The sequence below is a fragment of the Oncorhynchus mykiss genome, chromosome 17, assembly GCF_013265735.2.
Source record: "Oncorhynchus mykiss isolate Arlee chromosome 17, USDA_OmykA_1.1, whole genome shotgun sequence".
NCBI lineage: Eukaryota > Metazoa > Chordata > Actinopteri > Salmoniformes > Salmonidae > Oncorhynchus > Oncorhynchus mykiss.
Genome location: NC_048581.1, coordinates 31,185,898 through 31,206,197, shown reverse-complemented (window position 1 = coordinate 31,206,197; position 20,300 = coordinate 31,185,898). Strand labels below are relative to the sequence as shown.

The 20,300-nt window shown below is 44.0% G+C and overlaps 1 protein-coding gene across 2 annotated transcripts in view; it reads right to left on the bottom strand.

Moving 5' to 3' along the window:
* Positions 1-7,475: 7,475 nt before the first annotated feature.
* Positions 7,476-20,300, bottom strand: part of LOC110493704 (voltage-dependent calcium channel gamma-5 subunit) — a 32,421-nt gene continuing 19,596 nt past the window's right edge. Inside the window, exons 3-6 of one of the 2 annotated variants that reach the window (XM_021568120.2) lie at positions 19,080-19,166; positions 10,324-10,464; positions 9,261-9,406; positions 7,476-8,781 (exon numbers count right to left, since the gene is read on the bottom strand). In XM_021568120.2, coding sequence (XP_021423795.2) covers positions 8,509-8,781; positions 9,261-9,406; positions 10,324-10,464; positions 19,080-19,166 — 647 coding nt within the window. In that variant the 3' untranslated portion in view covers positions 7,476-8,508. Of the gene's footprint in view, positions 8,782-9,260; positions 9,407-10,323; positions 10,465-14,886; positions 16,372-19,079; positions 19,167-20,300 lie in introns of those variants that run through there. The other variant, XM_036949698.1, reaches the window with a different exon arrangement.

Genomic DNA, 20,300 nt, shown 5'->3' with positions numbered 1-20,300 from the left:
AAATAGAAACTCTTGTTTGCAACTGTTGGACTAATGATTACACCCTAGATCAGCTAGATGCAGGCAAGATTCTGCAAGGCAGTATTGAATGTGTTACTCTCTGTCACCTAAACGTTCATTCATAGGCTAGGTTGTAGCAACGTCATGATGGGTACAGGGCAAATTTTTGTATCATATAGTAGCCTAAACCTATCGCTGTTACACTGAACTGGGTGAATGGAATATGAATGACAGTCATCCAATATGCTGTAATAGAAATAAGGCCATGCTCGTGAAAAAAAAAGTCCTCCCTCATCTTGAACGGCACTGTTGTATAAATACCCGAATTCCTATAATATCCTCCAATATTCTATGTGCAACTTGTTATGATATTGTTTCACTAGAAGCGATGCTGATGCTGGCTGTGGGGTAAGTAAATAAAGAAAACGAAGGCATGTTTTTGGTCAATGTCTCTCAGGATCACTTTCTTAAAGTGAATTGAATCACTTTTTGCCAGTAAAATTAAGAATTTCAAATGTTGGTGTACTGCCCCCTTAATGAAAGTTTTTTTACCACATAAATATTACAGGCTGATATTTACTTCAAATTGATCACTAACAGGGATGTAAACAAATTTGTGCCCAAGATTTGAAAGAAATATATATTTTGTGTGCATGGAACATTTCTGGGATCTTTTATTTTAGCTCATGTTGTCATATGATCTTTACATGTTGCATTTATATTTTTATTCAGCATAGTACTAATGTAGAGTGTACTTTAGAAAACAAGTTTCACATTACAAAAAGGAAAAATGTGTATTTTCATTTGACAGAATGTGCTAATTTGTGTAATTTTGCAAAAATAAGTCTGTTTGAGTCTTGCTTTGCTACGACTGTTGATTTCCCCAATAGTTTCTTCTTGGGGTCAAAATTACCCCAGTTGGTAATAGATGTCAAATGTGTTGGTAGCTTGATGGTTAGTCAACCTTACCCTCTTTCACAATGGGCCCATTGCTGGAAGTTCTTACATTCAAGAATGTAGCTTTAGTTAGCCTGTAACATATAGTCTCAGGGCCTTCATGTACAGTGATATACAGTGGGGTTATGTAAGGCTATTGAGGAAGAGGGCATCCAGGGCCATAGTAATCATAATAGTCCTTGTCTAATGAGGTCTATCTCAGCGTTCTTATTTTTCTCCCCAACGGGCTCAGGAGAGGCAAAGGTGGAGTTATGCATCCGTCGAAACATGACCCGCCTAACCTCGCTCCTGAACACGCGCCGCACCAATTTGTCAGAGGAAACACTGTTCAACTGGCGACCGGGGTCAGCCCGCAGGCACCCGGCCCGCCACAAGGAGTCGCTAGAGCGCGATGAGCCAAGTAAAGCCTCCCCCCAGCTAAACCCTCCCCTAACCCGGACAACGCTGGGCCAATAGTGCGCCTTCCTATGGGACTCCCAGTCACGGCCGGTTGTGGCACAGCCCGGGAAGGAACCCAGGTCTGTAGTAGCGCCTCGAGCACTCGGGAGGCCTCTATCTCAGAATTCCTGATCAATAGCTGGTTTGGGCGAAGTAGAGTTGAATAATGCACCCGCCCTCTCCTTTAGCCATCCCTCTCTCTTCCTATCTTCCCTCATCCCCCTCTATTTCTCGCCCCCTCTCCTCATTCCTTCACTCCCTCGGCAGACTGTTCTGAGACCTGTTAGCTCACCTCGGCAGACTGTTCTGAGACCTGTTAGCTCACCTCGGCAGACTGTTCGGAGACCTGTTAGCTCACCTTGGCAGACTGTTCTGAGACCTGTTAGCTCACCTCGGCAGACTGTTCGGAGACCTGTTAGCTCACCTCGGCAGACTGTTCGGAGACCTTCAGTTCACCTGTGCCTTCTGGTGATGTTGAGAAAGTAAACAGAAAGCTGATCACCATCTATTCCAGATGGACGGCCACGGTGGCGCTGACAGAGGGCCACAATGTCCCCACGGTGGCGCTGACAGAGGGCCACAATGTCCCCACGGTGGCGCTGACAGAGGGCCACAATGTCCCCACGGTGGTGCTGACTAAGGGCCACAATGTCCCCACGGTAGCGCTGACAGAGGGTCACAATGTCCCCACGGTGGCACTGACAGAGGGCCACAATGTCCCACGGTGAAGCTGACAGATGTATGTACAGGGTCCTGACATCGTTGTCACATTGATGATTACTGTGTTTTCTTTCTATGTGTGTGTGTGTGTACATGCACGGCAGGTTTATGCTAAACATGTTTCAACATTAGTGTTAGAGTTTAGTGTGAGTATCCTCTGACCTTCCTCAGTTCTCCTGTCACCCAGAGGCTAGGACTGAGGCGTCACAGATGAAGACGGTGTAAAAAGATCTCATTGTAATAATCACTCAGTTGAAAGGTTGATATTTCACCCAAGATGAATGTTTTTTCCTCCATGGTCCACAGTTGATATGTTTTGGACAAATATTTGAATGTCTTTGTTGAGACAGTTTTTGTTTTAGTTTAACATGGTAAATATAGAATGATCACAATGTAGATGATATAACGTGTTTTCAGTGACACTGAATGGTGCTTCTGTAGATGAAGCCCTGACCTGTCTTTCTACAACCAACACTAGATGGCATTGTAGTACAGTGCCACAGCTCCCCATCTTCTGCATGTCATCACATTTGGATCTCGAAAAGGTGGATGATGTTCGCTCTGTTTATCCACACAGGGTGCATCCCAAATAGCACTTTGTTCCCTACTTCGTGCACTACTTTCGACCAGCCCTGGTCAAAAGTAGTGCACTATGTAGGGAATAGGGTGCCATCTGATCTCTGATCAGTCTTCTCCTTGTATGAGCTGAAAGTTTAGAGGGACGGCCAGGTCTTGGTAGATTTGCAGTGGTCTGATACTCCTTCCATTTCAATATTATCGCTTGCACAGTGCTCCTTGGGATGTTTAAAGCTTGGGAAATCTTTTTGTATCCAAATCCGGCTTTAAACTTCTTCACAACAGTATCTCGGACCTTCCTGGTGTGTTCCTTGTTCTTCATGATGCTCTCTGCGCTTTTAACGGACCTCTGAGACTATCACAATGCAGGTGCATTTATACGGAGACTTGATTACACACAGGTGGATTGTATTTATCATCATTAGTCATTTAGGTCAACATTGGATCATTCAGAGAACCTCACTGAACTTCTGGAGAGAGTTTGCTGCACTGAAAGTAAAGGGGCTGAATAATTTTGCACGCCCAATTTTTCAGTTTTTGATTTGTTAAAAAAGTTTGAAATATCCAATAAATGTCGTTCCACTTCATGATTGTGTCCCACTTGTTGTTGATTCTTCACAAAAAAATACAGTTTTATATCTTTATGTTTGAAGCCTGAAATGTGGCAAAAGGTCGCAAAGTTCAAGGGGGCCGAATACTTTCGCAAGGCACTGTAGTATGTTACCCCCTTTTTCTCCCCAATTTCGATCTTGTCTCATCGCTGCAACTCCCCAATGGGCTCGGGAGGCGAAGGTCGAGTGATGTGTCCTCTGAAACATGACTCGCCAAGCTGCGCTTCTTAACACCCGCCCACTTAAACCTGGAAGCCAGCCGCACCGTGTCAGAGGAAACACCATTCACCTAACAACGAGGTCAGCCAGCAGGTGCCCGGCCCCCCACAAGGAGTCGCTAGAACGCAATGAGTCAAGGAAAGCCCCCGCGGCCAAACCCTCCCCTAACCCGGACGACGCTGGGTCAATTGTGCGCTGCCCTATGGGACTCCCGATCACGGCCGGTTGTGATACAGCCGAGGATCGAACCCGACAGTACATTTAAAACAAATAATCCAATCAGTTAATTTGATTTATTGCACCTATTACTGAAATGCTTGTTCCGGTTTAAATGGTTACGGTAGTTTTTTTTAATGAAGTCTCCTCTGGACAACATCCTCTCTGGACAGCTTTAAAAATAAAGTCAAAATATGTTTGATGTCTTCGGTGCCCATATGAATAACCCCTATGATGTAACTGGAATGATGAGATAGATGTTCTTCTCCTCTGTTTTTGTTTTATTATTTCACTGCCGTACTGTGTTCCATCTTGTCTAGCCATCTTGTCTCAAGAGGACCACAATGGAAATAAGTCCCAGACTTTGTGCGTTATCCTTGATGATTTTATTCATGTGCATGTATGGCTTTTAAGTTTTATGTGTGCTTGTTTTTTTTAAATGGTTGAATTAATAAACTAAACTAACCCTGACAGTCATTCTGAATGCAGCTTGCGGGTGAATAAAAAGTCCAACTCTAGCTGGATTCCAATAGGAATTAAACATCACTTTGCAAGCCAGCATAATGTGACTTGCAGGCCCGATGTGGCCTGTAAACAAGGGGTTTCCTAACACCACTGTGTGAGGGTTAAATTATATCATCAACTAGGCCAATAAGTAAGACCTTATGATACATGTAATATGTTGTCAGAGTATAATTTTAATGGTAACATTCACCCAGGAACTCACTTGGGGAAAGTCTGAGGCCTTTAAAAGGAAAGAGTTCAACAATCATGTCTCTGTCACAAACAAATACAGTCATGGGTGTTAACTTAATTAATTCAAAAAGAAAATGCAACCTGAGAAATATGCAAATTAGGCTTTACACCATACAGTGTTAAAACACCCCAAAAAAGTATTTACTGTAACACTACAAGTGTTAATTTCTTACACTGAGAAAGTGTAACAGCGTCAGCACTAAGCGAAGTGAGTCCAGTGGATTTGCTGTGTGCGTTAAGTTCACGGTCAGAATACACATCGAGGAATGTGCATGAAAAGGGCATTATGTTCCATTTAAGTACGCATCACTCGGGTCTGAATCAGCCCCCATTATGTGTTAAAAAGAGTGCATCTCAAAACTCATGAGGGGTGCATCTCAATACTCTTAAAATGGGGACAAAAGTGTAAAATGGGCACATCTCAATACCCTAAAAAGGGGGATATCTCAATAGTCTAAAGGGAATTCTTCATCAATTACTATACTATTAAAGAGCATTGGCCATGCAGTGTACAAAATATACGGCACTGTACTGTACTGCTAGACCAGCGGTTCCCTACTTTTTTTGGTTAGTGAAGTTCTCTCTGCCCGGAATACCCCCTCATGTGTATTTTACCAGTAGTCCTATGGTCTCACGAATCTTACCCCTACGGATAGGCCAAGTACCCCCACAGGAGTCCTAGTATCCCTGGAACCACTATACTACAGGGAGACCATGTGCAGCACATCACACAAATCAACAGATAATCCATACACATATCATTACTCTTTTTTATTTATTCCTCTATTATTTCTCTCTGCGTTGCTGGGAAGTAAGCATTTCACTGTTAGTATACACCTGTTGTTTACCAAGCATGTGACAAATAACATTTGATTTGAGAAAATCTGTCTCTTGAGGTAGTGCAGTATAAAGTGGACACATTCATTTATTTTAAGAGGAGACAAGAAGTTCCACCTTGAGGTACTTCATCAAATACAGCAGTTATTTATTTATTTTCAACAGAGATATAATACAGTAGATTGCACACCGAACATCATGAAAATTACTCTTTGTAAAAATAAAAAAATTACATTTCAACATCTCCAATGACTTCTTCTCTGACTTTAATATTTTCTACAATATTATGCGTATTACAACAAATGCAAAAGCTCACATTTTGAATATGCGATGCAAGAGGCAACGCAGCTATAACCACAGGCATAATAGATATACTGCATAAATGAATGGTTCTATGGCTTACCATGGCTACCAATGAGTAGAACATCCAGACGGTTATAACCTACACGTGTAATAGTCTATACAAAATTGATTTCAGTCTATGTACATGTTTATGATTAAATATATACAGTGTTAACACAAATACATTGTAACGAGAAGACTGTTCTAATCTGAAGAAACAACTCAAATAGTGTTTGACAATGTGGAGATAGTTCATATTTGTTTGGCAGTTTTAACATTTTGATTTTTTTCTCAAAATATATGAAGATCCAATGTGGAAATGTTGCCTGTTGAACAACCACAACACTATCGGATGTTTTCAGACTGAGCCACACGCTTCTCCACTCCACTCCAATACCCTTCTCCTTTTTCTCTATCCCCCCCCTTGCAATTTGCGCACTGTGGGTAGAAACTTCTAGGCTGTCAATGAGACCACTTAACAAGAAAAAACATAGTAATTGTTATTTATTAACAATATTAACATCAGTCGCAACATTGAACATCGACAATAGTTGTGTCCTCTAGATTGATAATTGACTTTAAAATATACAAAGATTGAACAAATAATGAGGTCTTACTATGGCATAAATACTATAACTTAAATATATGTATATGAGACAAGATGTATTTTCAAGTTAGTCACATTTAACACAGTAAGATTTTTTTCTAACAGAGTCTCTCCTTAATCAATGTCCAATTCCCAATGGCACCCTATTCCCTACATAGCAAACTACTTTTGGCCAGGGCCATAGGGTGCCATTTGGGACACAGCCAACAATCCAAAGATAAACTGCTTACATTTATTTTTTATTTAATTTTCTATTTAACCTTTATTTATCTAAGCCAGTTAAGAACAAATTCTTATTTACAATGACGGCCTAGGAACAGTGGGTTAACTGCCTTGTTCAGGGGCAGAACAACAAATTTTTACCTTGTCAGCTTGGGGATTTGATCTAGCAACCTTTTGGTTACTGGCCCAACTCTCTAACCACTAGGCTACCTGACCCCCCTGTGTAACTATGCATATGCAATCTGATAGAAAACTTGTTTTAAATATACATTTGACATTTCCAGTGATTTACTCCATTGCCAAAAAGCAGATTCTTTTACAGGTACACTACCGGCCAAACATTTTAGAACAGCTACTCATTCAAGGGTTTTTCTTTATTTTTTATATTTTCTACATTGTAGAATAATAGTGAAGACATCAAAACAATGAAATAACACATATGGAATCATGTAGTAACCAAAAGTGTTAAACAAAATATATTTTATATTTGAGATTCTTCAAAAAGCCACCCTTTACCTTGATGACAGCTTTGCACACTCTTGGCATTATGTCAAGAACAGCTCAAATAAGCAAAGAGAAACAACAGTCCATTACTTCACAGCATTCTGCAGTGATACGCCATCCCATCTGGTTTGGGCTTAGTGGGACTATCATTTGTTTTTCAACAGGACAATAACCCAACATACCTCCAGGCTGTGTAAGGACTATTTGAACAAGAAGGAGAGTGATGGAGTGCTGCATCAGATGACCTTGCCTCAACAATCCCCCAACCTCAATCAAATTGAGATGTTTGGGATGAGTCGGACTGCAGAGTGAAGGAAAAACAGCCAACAAGTGCTCAGCATATGTTGGATCTCCTTCAAGACGTTTGGAAAAGCATTCCAGGTGAAGCTGGTTGAGAGAATGCTAAGAGTGTGCAAAGCTGTCATCAGCAAAGGGTGGCTATTTGAAGAATCTCAACTATAAAATATTTTGGTTACTACATGATTACATACTGTATATGATATTTCATAGTTTTGATGTCTTCACTGTGATTCTACAATGTAGAAAATAGTAAAAACAAAATAAAAACCCTTTTGACCGGTAGTGTATATGTGCCTGGTGCACTATTAACAGCAAAATCAGGATTAGCTTATATCAACTTTGCATTCTTCATCAGCTATATTACATTCAAACTGGCTCTCCATATCTGATGGTCACAATGACCATCAAACCATGTTCTGGGGCTTTACACACACTATTCTCTTTTCTCTCTCCCTTTATCATCCCTTTACACCCCTCCCTTTCCACTGCATTATGTACATACTGTAATTCTGCAGGGACTCCATTTGGACTCCATGGATGTAGTAATAGCTTCCTGGTTTCTTTCCATTCAAACATATACAAACATTATCTCTGTCTTTATTAACAGTACAACAGTGCTGAGCGTGAGATGGACATGAAAAAAAAAAAAAAAAAAATTGATAAATGACGTGTAATGAACATCCTGCTCTCTGACGGGACGATTAAACCCACAGTCAAAATAAATAGATAATAAAGAGAGAAACTTTTCACTTTCAATCTACCCACTTATAGTATATTATCTTACAAGTTATACAGTTGACAGAAGACCTACGTGGGTTACCGGGGAGACATCGGCTTCTATATTGACCAAGATGGAGAACGTACTGTACGGTGAAGGTGAACCAGGTCTGATTGAGAATCACTACTTCTACTGTACTTTGAGTAAAACCAGACATGGAAGGTCGGCTGTGGGGGTCGCCATCTCCCAAATGTGTCAAAATTCAGAAAACTGCACTACAAGAGGACTTCAAAAGAGGTCGTCACACACATGGAAAAAGATACGCCCCCCCTCTCTCACAAAACACAGCCTAGGCGCCTCCCCATCAGCCCGCCCAATCGCCCTCCTCCAGACCGACCAACCTAGTCTACCACCTCAGCCAGACTCTCCCTTCCTGGGGATGTGTGTACAACCCACTGCCCAGGCTCCAGGGCTTCACGCAGGCCTCAGCATGGGGAGGAGGACATGCGGTCATACTCGGGACACTTGAGGAGCGCTGGGTAGTTGGAGTGGAGGGAGTGGTTCATCTGGAGCGAGGCTTCGCTGGAGATGCTGGAGGGGCTGCGGCCGTGCTGGTCCCAGGTGTCCGGGTGGAGGAACTGACCAGAGTAGTCAGAGCAGTTGCTGTGGCGCGGCCCGTATAAGCCCGGGTGGGGTCTGTACATCTCCTCGGCCGTGTAGCGCTTCATGAACAGGTAGACGGACATGACGCCGGCCGTCTGGAGATACATGACAGATGCAAGGGAGCAGGATAACTCTTCAACAAATGATAGCACAACTGCAGGGTTGTGCCTTGAGGAACAGTTAATTGCCCAATCAACCTAGATGTCCCCTTATCTGTATCAGACTTAAGAATATGGGTCATTGCGCAAAAATATTTGTTCTACATAGACCCCTAGACCATATGTCAGCATTTCCCAAACTCTGTCCTCGGGATGCCACGTTTTTTTTTTTTTTACCTTAGCACTATACAGGCGATTCAAATAATCAACTAATCATCAAGCTTTGATTATTTGAATCAGATGTGTAGTGCTAGGGCAAAATTAACCAAAACGTGCATTTTGGGAAATGCTGCCCTATGTACTACTCTACATTGACAGGTGTAAGCAAAATGCATAGGCTCTAGGGGTAGGTTAGGCTATGGGGGTGGATTTGGGATTGGGCCCACAATGTAATGAAGAAGCAAGGAGGAAGTTACCTCAGTGAGCAGGAAGGAGATGGCAGCGAAAGCGAAGGACCAGCCATACTGGTAACTGAAGTAGGCCTCGTTGGTCTTGGTCCTGTTCAACATCTCATCATTAATACTGGAGATGTACAACACCAGGCCCACCACCAGAGACAGACCTAGCAGAGCGAGAGGAGGGATGGAGAAAAAAAAATGTGTGTGTGTGGGGGGGAGCAGCTGTCATGGTGTGATCACTGATACAGGACCCCAATTTCCTGTTACTACGCAACAAGGGCTGCATTCTATGGTAATGCCAGTAACAATTGTGCATGCAAATCACTACTAGATGAAAAACCAAAGAATGTGTCCTGGGGATTTAAAATTAAACCATATTGAGCCAGTTTCCTTGACACAGATTAAACCTAGTCCTGGACTAACACACATTGTCCATGAAGATCTGTCACATCTGCTCCTGCTACGCCCACGTGTTCATCCGGTGTCTCCTTGACTTGCAGCCACTCCCCCAGTACACTCTCTCCCTCTCTGTGTGTGATTGTGTGGTTGGAGACAGGTGTCTCCCCCACCAGCTGCAACCCGTTCCAGAATCAAGACCTCTACAAATACTCAGTCCTGCCACTTCCACTCTGCCAGAAGGTAATCGCTGCTCATTTTTCCACTCTGACTCTGGCTCCTGTCCCACATCTCACCACCCTGCTACCCTGTTCTGGATTCACCACACCACCACTCCATTGGATTCCCCTCTGGACCCGTTTACCCTGTCCCAACCAAGCTCACTCCAACCTCAGCCTCCACATCTAGTTTCCTACAACTCATCCGAGCTTCCCCGGATCTGCACTCCATATCTCTCTGTGTTACACTAAATACCTTGGTTCATTTCATCCCCGTTTCTTCGTCTGAGTCTGCTCTTGGGTTCCCCTGTGCCGCTCCGCCTAACAGAGATTCTCCATTTAAATAGTTTATTAGTCCAGGACTAGGTTCAATATGTGTCCAGGAAACTGGCACTTAAACTCAATAAATAATGTGAAGTATCTCTTGTTTCAACAAAATGCATCCACAGAAGTGATATGTCATTTACCTGAGAGGATGAAGAAGATTCCGGAGATGAAGGCCAGGATGGTGCGGTGGGGCCGGATATGTCCGATGTTGCTCAGGACAAAACCGATGAACAAGAAGAAGAGACTAACCAGGGGGAAGGGAGTGGCTGAACGGATCATCTCTGGAACAGGGGAAGGAGAATGAATGGATGATACATTTAGTAAGTTTGTTCATGAGTTTTTTCATTCATTTATTCAGTCAATTGTGTCAATTCATCCAAGTCAATCTATTGTGATGAGTCTGTGTTCTGCGAAGAGTTTTTAAATATGAGTCAATTAAATGTGTTATCTAAACACTGAGATAATCAAATCATGTTGTGCTTTGACTCAGTAAAAGAACCCTAAAGCAGTGAATAGCATATAGCAAACACTAGATTTGTTTCCTGGTTAAATTGGTTTTGGAACTTTTTTTCTCACTTGAGGTCTCTGACAAACAAGGAGCAATATAGCTACCTCTGTTCCTGGTGTCATTCCATTTGCACACACCAAGGGGTGGTTCCACTGCCTGGGATGTCTCCACAGGCATCTCAATTTAAGGAGATGTTGCTGGGACCCCCACTGTGAGAATGGTTTCTCCCTGGATTTTCCATTAACCATAACAATATAACTGCAAGCCCCAATTCTGACTTGTGCTCTAATATCTGCTTCACTGACTTCTGCTCTCGTAAAAGCCTGGGTTTTCTGCACGTTAACACTAGAAGCTTATGACCTAAAATGGATCAATTGAAAGTGTGGGTTCACAGCTCCAATCCACATGTGTTGGTCATTACTGAGACGTGGTTAAGAGAGTGTTTTGAATACGGATGTTTTCTGGTTATAACCTTTTTCAGCGAGACAGATCTTCCAAAGGTGGGGGAGTGGCAATCTTAACCAAGGATCACCTTCCGTGCTCGGTTGTCTCCAAGTCAGACTGTTGCTGGGTGCTATCGTCCTCCATCAGCACCGGCCTGTACCTTACCTGCCCTAAGCTCTCTCCTGGCCCCCTACACCAAGTCTGAATGTGTCCTGCTAGGTGACCTAAACTGGGACATGCTTAAACCACCTGACCAAGTCCTAAAGCAATGGGACTCCCTAAATCTCTCTCAGATTATTACCAATCCCGCAAGGTATGACTCCAACTCCCAGAAAAGGCTACTCTTCTTGATGTTATCCTCACAAATAATCCTGATAGGTATCACTCTGGTGTTTTCTGTAATGACCCTAGTGATCACTGTTTTACAGCCTGTGTTTGTAATGGCGGCTCAGTGAAACGACCTGTCCTGATTTTTCATAGACACTTGCTAAAATACTTTAATGAGCAAGCCTTCCTTCGTGAACTGGCATAGAATCCACTTGATCCCCACTATCGAAGATGCTTGGACCTTCTTTTTTGATATTTTCAGTGGTATTGTTAATTAACAAACACGCCCCCATTAAAAAAAAATTGAATTAAAAACATGTTCAGCCCCTGGTTCGACAGTGATCTTTTAGAGTTACTCCACCTCAAGAATTACATTTGGTGAAAGGCTCGGCATACGCATACTCAGGCTGACTGACTCTTGTTCAGGCAAATGAGAAATAAGTGCACTCAGGCTATCCGGAAGGCCAAAGTTAGTTTAAGGAGCAGTTCTCTCTCTGTGGGTCAGACCTCAAGAAGTTCTTTAATCACCACTTCATTAAGACTCAGCCATGCCTCCTTGCCCATCCAACATTTCCTCATCCCTCATCAGATTACTGCACCTGTACATAGCCAACCTATAATTTAGCCCAAACAACTACCTCTTTCCCTACTGTATTTATTTTTATTATTTATTATTTTTATTTCTACTTTGCACATTCTTCCACTGCAAATCTACCATTCCAGTGTTTTACTTGCTATATTGTATTTACTTTGCCACCATGGCCTTTTTTTTGCCTTTACCTCCCTTATCTCACCTCATTTGCTCACATCGTATATAGACTTGTTTATACTGTATTATTGACTGTATGTTTGTTTTACTCCATGTGTAACTGTGTCGTTGTATGTGTCGAACTGCTTTGCTTTATCTTGGCCAGGTCGCAATTGTACATGAGAACTTGTTCTCAACTTGCCTACCTGGTTAAATAAAGGTAAAATTAAAAAAATCTCCCACCCCTTTAATGTGACTATCCCCGATGTTTCGCCCTCTTTTTCCCCTGCCCCGCAACAAAGTTTCTCCCTGCAGGGAGTCACTGAGTCCGAGGTGCTAAAGGAGCCCCTGAAACTTGACCCCCCCAAAAAACAGTCAGATGGTTTAGACCCTTTCTTCTTTAAGGTTGCTGCCCCTATCATCGCCAAGCCTATCTCCAACCTTTTTAAACTCTTCCCCCCTTTTTGGGGAGGTTCTCATTGCTTGGAAGGCAGCCACGGTCTGTCCTTTATTTAAAGGGGAGATCAAGCTGATCTTAACTGTTATAGGCCTAATTTTATTTTGCCCTGTTTATCAAAAGTGTTGGGAAAAACTCATCAATAATCAACTGACTGGCTTTCTTGATGTCTATAGTATTATCTTGGGTATGCAATCTGGTTTCTGCCCAGGTTATGGTTATATCACCATTGCGCTTGATTCTAAGCAATGTTGTGCTGCTATTTTTATTTACTTGGACAAATCTTTTGATATGGTAGACCATTCCATTCTTGTGGGCCGGCTAAGGAGTATTGGTGTCTCTGAGGGGTCTTTGGTCTGGTTTGCTAACTACCTCAGAGTGCAGTGTATAAAGTCAGAAAATCTGCTGTCTCAGCCACTGCCTGCCACCAAGGGAGTACCCCAAGGCTCAATCCTAAGCCCCACGCTCTTCTCAATTTACATCAACAACATAGCTCAGGCAGTAGGAAGCTCTCTCATCCATTTATATACAGATGATAGTCTTATACTCAGCTGGCCCCTCCCTGGATTGTGTTAAATGCTCTACAACAAAGCTTTCTTGGTGTCCAACGAGCTTTCCCTACCCTTAACCCTTTTCTGAACACCTCCAAAACTGGTCCAAATGTGGTTTGGTAAGAAGAATGCCCTTCTCCCCACAGGTGTGATTACTACCTCTGAGGGTTTAGAGCTTAAGGTAGTCACCTCATTCAAGTACTTGGGAGTATGGCTAGACTGTACACTGCCCTTCTCTCAGCATATATCAACGCTGCAGGCTAAAGTAACATCCAGACTTGGTTTCCTCTATTGTAATCGCTCCTCTTTCACCCCAGCTGCCAAACTAACCCTGGTTCAGATGACCATCCTACCCATGCTAGATTAGAGACATAATTTATAGATCGGCAGGTAAGGGTGCTCTCGAGCGGCTAGATGTTCTTTACCATTCGGCCATCAGATTTGCCACCAATGCTCCTTATAGGACACATGACTGCACTCTATACTCCTCTGTAAACTGGTCATCTCTGTATACCCGTCGCAAGACCCACTGGTTGATGTTTATTTATAAAACCCTCTTAGGCCTCACTCCCCCCTATCTGAGATATCTACTGCAGCCCTCATCCTCCACATACAACACCCGTTCTGCCAGTCACTCTCTGTTAACGGTCCCCAGAGCACACACATTCCTGGGTTGCTCGTCTTTTCAGTTCGCTGCAGCTAGCGACTGGAACAAGCTGCACAAAACACTCAAACTAGACAGTTTTATCTCAATCTCTTCATTCAAAAGACTCAATCATGGCAAAGACACTCTTACTGACAGTTGTGGCTGCTTTGCATGATGTATTGTTGTCTCAACCTTCTTGCCCTTTGCGCTGTTGTCTGTGCCCAATAATGTTTGTACCATGTTTTGTGCTGCTACCATGTATCATGTTGTGTTGCTGCCTTGCTATGTTGCCGTCTTAGGTCTCTCTTCATGCAGTGTTGTCTCTTGTCGTGATGTGTGTTTTGTCCTATATTTATATTTGATTTATTTTTGTATTTTTAATTCCAGCCGCCGTCCCCGCAGGAGGCCTTTTGGTAGGTCATCATGGTAAATAAGAATTTGTTCTTAACTGACTTGCCAGGCTAAATAAATACATAAACAACTGTGCTATGAAGCAGACCATAGGTCAAATTTCATAGCCTGGGTAAAGAAGCAGGTCTATGCTACAGCTGTAATGAACACGATGGGAGACAGAGAGCTGATTTCAAGCACAGGGCGCAGCAGGTGTTTATTGTAAAGGACCACAAGAGGAGGCAGGTAGCTGGGTCCAGGGGCAGGCAGAAGGTCATACACAGGGGCTTGTAAATGGCAACAGTACAGTCAGGGAAAAGGCTAGTAACGTTGTCCAGGAGATCAGGAAATCCGATAGGCTAAAGTACAGGCAGGGATTAGTCAAAAGCCGTTGTTAATGAGGCAAGCCAAAACTATCATGCACAGGAGGATTAAATCATGGGAAAAATAGAGCTCCGAAGTGTGTCACAAAACAAACAAGACCTCACAATGATGGGGTGCAAAGAACTGAACTAAATAGTGTGTGATTATGACAGACAGGTGTGTGAACAGGTGATCAGAAATCAGGTGATTGGGATCTGGAGAGTGCGCTGTGTTCAGGGGATCTATGTGTTTGAGAGTGTGAGCTGGAAAGTGGGCTGGAAAGTGAGCTGCGTTCAGGGGATCTATGTGTTTGAGAGTGAGTTGGAAGCAGACGTTACAGTACCCCCCTCCATGGGCGGCTCTTGATGGCTTAGGAAGCTGGGCAGGGGGCCTCCCTGGGGACGTGGAGCTGGGCGGTCAGGACAGTTACGGTAGAAAGCCAGGATCATAGCTGGGTCGAGGATGTCCTGGGCGGGGATCCAGCACCGTTCTTCAGGTCCGTACCCCTCCCAATCCACCAGGTAGTGGATGCGACCACCCAGGCGCTTGGAGTCAAGGAGGACTTGGCGGAATAAGCCGGTGCACCGCCGACATCAAATGGAGAGGGTGAGCCACTGTACCTCACAGGCTTGAGATGGGACACATGGAAGGATGAGGAGATCCGGTAATGGCGGAGCAACTGGAGACTGTAGGTGACAGGATTGATGCGTTGTGTAATTTTGAAAGGACCAATGAACCGGGGACTGAACTTTTTGCAGGGGTCACGAAACTGAATGTCCCGGGTAGAGAGCCACACACGTTGCCCAGGTTGGAAGAGCGGAGTAGGTCGGCGAACCGTTTCTGGGAGAGGGAAGCTTGATGTAGGTGCCGATGAGCTGTCTCGCAAACCTGCTGACACTGTCGAAACCACTCATCGATGTCAGGCACAGTTCCGGGCTCTGTCTCCCATGGGAACACGTGGGTTGGTGTCCGAGGACAAACTGAAAAGGAGTGCGATGGAGTGAGGCATGCACCAGTGAGTTCTGTGCGTATTCGGCCCAGGCTAGATAGCGACTCCACTCGTGTAGTTGGTGGGTGCAGAGTTGGCGAAGGTACTTCCCTATTTTCTGATTCAGGTGTTCCGTCTGCCCGTTGGCTTGGGGATGGTATCCGGAGGATAGGTTGATGGAGACCCCCAGCCAGTCGCAGAAGGCTCGCCACACCCTGGAGACGAACTGGGATCCCATACAGACGAAACACCTGTTGGAACATGCACTCGGCCATTTCCATGGCATTAGGTAGATACGGAAGGGGGATGAGTCGGCCCACCTTGGAGAACTGGTCCACTACAACTAAAATAGTAGTGAAGCCCCAAGATTTTAGCAGATCAGTGAGGAAATTCATGGCGATGTGGGACCACGGTCTGTGTGGTGTAGGTAAATGCTCGAGCTTACCGGTAGGTAGTTGGCGAGGGCTCTTTGCCCATGCACAGACGGGACAGGAAAGCACGTAATCTCTGACGTCTGCTGTTAGGGATGACCACCAGAACTTGCGTGTCAGTAGCTCCGTGGTCTGGGTGATCCTGGGATGGCCAGAACTCAGCGAGGTATGGTACCACTGCATTAGCTGGGGTCTGACGGACGCCGGAACGTAGGTCTTGCCTGCAGGGGTGTCGGGAGGTGCTGGGTCGTGGCGTAGGGCCTCTTGGATGGCTGATTGGATTTCCCACTGTATGGGTCCCACGACACAAGACGGAGACAGGATGGGCTCGGGAGCTGGGTTAGAGGAAGGGGAGTCAAATAGACGGGATAAGGAATCGGCCGTCACATTTTTCTTGCCAGACAGATGGTGAAGTTGAAGCGGGTGAAGAAGAGCGCCCAGTGAGCCTGTCTGGGGTTGAGCCTCTTAGCACTTCTTAAGTACTCCAAATTTCAGTGGTCGGTAAGGACAAGGATTTGGTGATGAGCTCTCTCTAAACAGTGGACCCACTCTTCGAAAGCCAGCTTAAATGGCGAGGAGTTCTCGGTTCCTGTCATCATAAACTCATCAAAAAAAGAAAACGCCCCTTTCTCAGGACTTTCAAAGATAATTCGTAAAAATCCAGATAACTTCACAGATCTTCAATGTAAAAGGTTTGTTTCCCATTTTCCCATGCTTGTTCAATGAATACAATTGTCTGGTCTGTGGATTTTTGCACATTATTTAAATTGTGAGACAGAACCCCACAGGTCTTATTACTGCTTTCTGAGTTTTGTAAATCTTCATTCTCCCCTTCTTCACTTTAGGCCTTATGGGAATCTCACTGTATTTTACATATACTCAAACTGCATCTCCTCTGACAGTGTGTCTCCAGGGTCCTAGTGCCTGTCTGAGCATTACCCATCCTGTGTGTATCTATCTGCATTTGGCCTGAGGGACATCTCTCGCAAAAGAAATTGTGCCTTGCATTTTCCATATCTCCCCCCGTATCCCTTGTTAGAGTGGAATGAGCCATGCCTCAGAGGCAAGTCAGGAATAGCAAAAACATACATCTATATGGGGGGAGATGTGTGGATTCTGTGGATGTGTGTCAGTTAGGACCACTGTAGCACTACTCTACTTTACATCCATTCAGTCCATCCCAAGCCTGTGCCGTATGGATCTACATTTTCTCTTACACAGAGCATACGGTAGGGGTTGGCAACATTCAGCTAAAAATTGGTTTAATTGACCAAATCTGTTCAAGTATTTCCACTGCGTGAACGTGCCTTAGGCATGCTGCAAGGAGGCATGAGGACTGCAGATGTGGCCAGGACAATAAACTGCAATGTCTGTACTGTGAGACGTCTAAGACAGCGCTACAGGGAGGCAGGCCAGGACAGGACTGGCAAAAAGTGCTCTTCACTGACGAGTCAAGGTTGTCTCACCAGGGGTAATGGTTGGATATGTGTTTATCGCCGAAGGAATGAGCGTTACACCGAGGCCTGTACTCTGGAGCAGGATCGATTTGGAGGTGGAGGGTCCGTCATGGTCTGAGGTGGTGTGCCTCAGCATCATCGGACTGAGCTTGTTGTCATTGCAGGCAATCTCAACTCTGTGTGTTAGAGGGAAGACATCCTCCCTTATGTGGTACCCTTCCTGCAGGCTCATCCTGACATGACCCTCCAGCATGACAATGCCACCAGCCATACTGCTCATTCTGTGCGTGATTTCCTGCAAGACATGAATGTCAGTGTTCTGCTATGGTCAGCGAACAGCCCGGATCTCAATCCCATTGAGAATGTCTCGGACCTGTTGGATTAGAGGGAGAGGGGTATTTCCCCCAGAAATGTCCGGGAACTTGCAGGTGCCTTGGTGGAAGAGTGGGTAACATCTCACAGCAAGAACTGGCAAATCTGGTGCAGTCCATGAGGAGGAGATGCACTGCAGTACTTAATGTAACTGGTGGCCACACCAGATACTGACTTACTTTTCTGTGGAACTTGTTCAGTTTATGTCTCAGTTGTTGAATCTTATGTTCATACAAATATTTACACTTTTTTAACCTTTATTTAACTAGGCAAGTCAGTTAAGAACAAATTCTTATTTTCAATGACGGCCTAGGAACAGTGGGTTAACTGCCTGTTCAGGGGCAGAACAACAGATTTAAGTTTGCTGAAAGTAAATGCAGTTGACAGTGAGAAGATGTTTCTTTTTTTGCTGAGTTTACGTGATCGTGTCTCAATGTAATGAAGGTATGGAATTGTTATTTTCAAATTCAAAATCTCTTTTTGGGCTTGTGGTCAATTTGCACTATTATTATAATCAACCATCCGCTCAGACAAAAATTGTCCCGCGGCTGAATCTAGTTACCTACCCCTGGCATACACCATGCATACCATGAGTACCTTTGGTCTCTCTGGGGGAATGACATAAGTATATGACATACAGTATGTGCATCGCATCATTGTCCACAGAATTCACTATTTTTCATTATGATAATGTCAAACAAAAGGCATGTTGAATTATCAGAATGGACCCTGTGCGATTGACAACGAAGCACGTTCTTCCTCTCCTCAGGCATACCCCTCATCTATCACTGAACTTTATGTCAAAGTTATTTCTTATTTATTTTAACAACAGAAATATCTCGAGGCCTAAAGTGACAGCAGTCTGTCTGGCGGCCTAGGAGTTAGGCCAGGAGCTCTTCCTGACCATGTGATCTGATCTGGAAAAACTCTGGGCTCTGGTTATATGATCGTTAATGACTTGCCAGGTCATACAGCCAGGAAAAACTCTTGGCCCTACCTTTATGCCCTCCCACAACAGAACAGGTGTGTTTGTGCTCGGGACCAGAGTCCGTATTCCTAACGTATCCGCCTGTCCATGTTATCTCATACTGTACATGGTGATCTAAAAAGGTCAAACTGATCCTAAATCAGCACTCCTACTCTAAGACACTTGATATGTCCCCGGAACAGAGGAAGATGACACTGAGTTGAGCGTATGACAAGTCTTCACTTACTCAGCACACTAACTGTAGACTCCGAAGTCAGCTGCACGTTGGTGGGCATCACATACTCAATGGTGAAACAACGGCCCTTCTCATCTCCTACAACACAAGCAAAGGAGAAGGCATTTATTAACCCTTTACTACACCTTTAACGTGTGAGTACAAAGCCCACACACTTGGGGCTCATCGCTAAAAAAGGGGGTAAGTACAGTTAATCAATGGAATTGTGCAGGAATTAAATGGCATGAATGTAGATGAATAGGCAATAGACATAACAGAGAACTGCTGCATAGAGTTGGGAATAGACATAGGAGAGAACTGCTGCATAGAGTTGGGAATAGACATAGGAGAGAACTGCTGCATAGAGTTGGGAATAGACATAGGAGAGAACTGTTGCATAGAGTTGGGAATAGACATAGGAGAGAACTGTTGCATAGAGTTGGGAATAGACATAGGAGAGAACTGTTGCATAGAGTTGGGAATAGACATAGGAGAGAACTGTTGCATAGAGTTGGGAATAGACATAGGAGAGAACTGTTGCATAGAGTTGGGAATAGACATAGGAGAGAACTGTTGCATAGAGTTGGGAATAGACATAGGAGAGAACTGTTGCATAGAGTTGGGAATAGACATAGGAGAGAACTGTTGCATAGAGTTGGGAATAGACATAGGAGAGAACTGTTGCATAGAGTTGGGAATAGACATAGGAGAGAACTGTTGCATAGAGTTGGGAATAGACATAGGAGAGAACTGTTGCATAGAGTTGGGAATAGACATAGGAGAGAACTGTTGCATAGAGTTGGGAATAGACATAGGAGAGAACTGTTGCATAGAGTTGGGAATAGACATAGGAGAGAACTGTTGCATAGAGTTGGGAATAGACATAGGAGAGAACTGTTGCATAGAGTTGGGAATAGACATATGAGAGAACTGTTGCATAGAGTTGGGAATAGACATATGAGAGAACTGTTGCATAGAGTTGGGAATAGACATAGGAGAGAACTGTTGCATAGAGTTGGGAATAGACATAACAGAGAACTGTTGCATAGAGTTGGGAATAGACATAACAGAGAACTGTTGCATAGAGTTGGGAATAGACATAAGAGAGAACTGTTGCATAGAGTTGGGAATAGACATAGGAGAGAACTGTTGCATAGAGTTGGGAATAGACATAGGAGAGAACTGTTGCATAGAGTTGGGAATAGACATAACAGAGAACTGTTGCATAGAGTT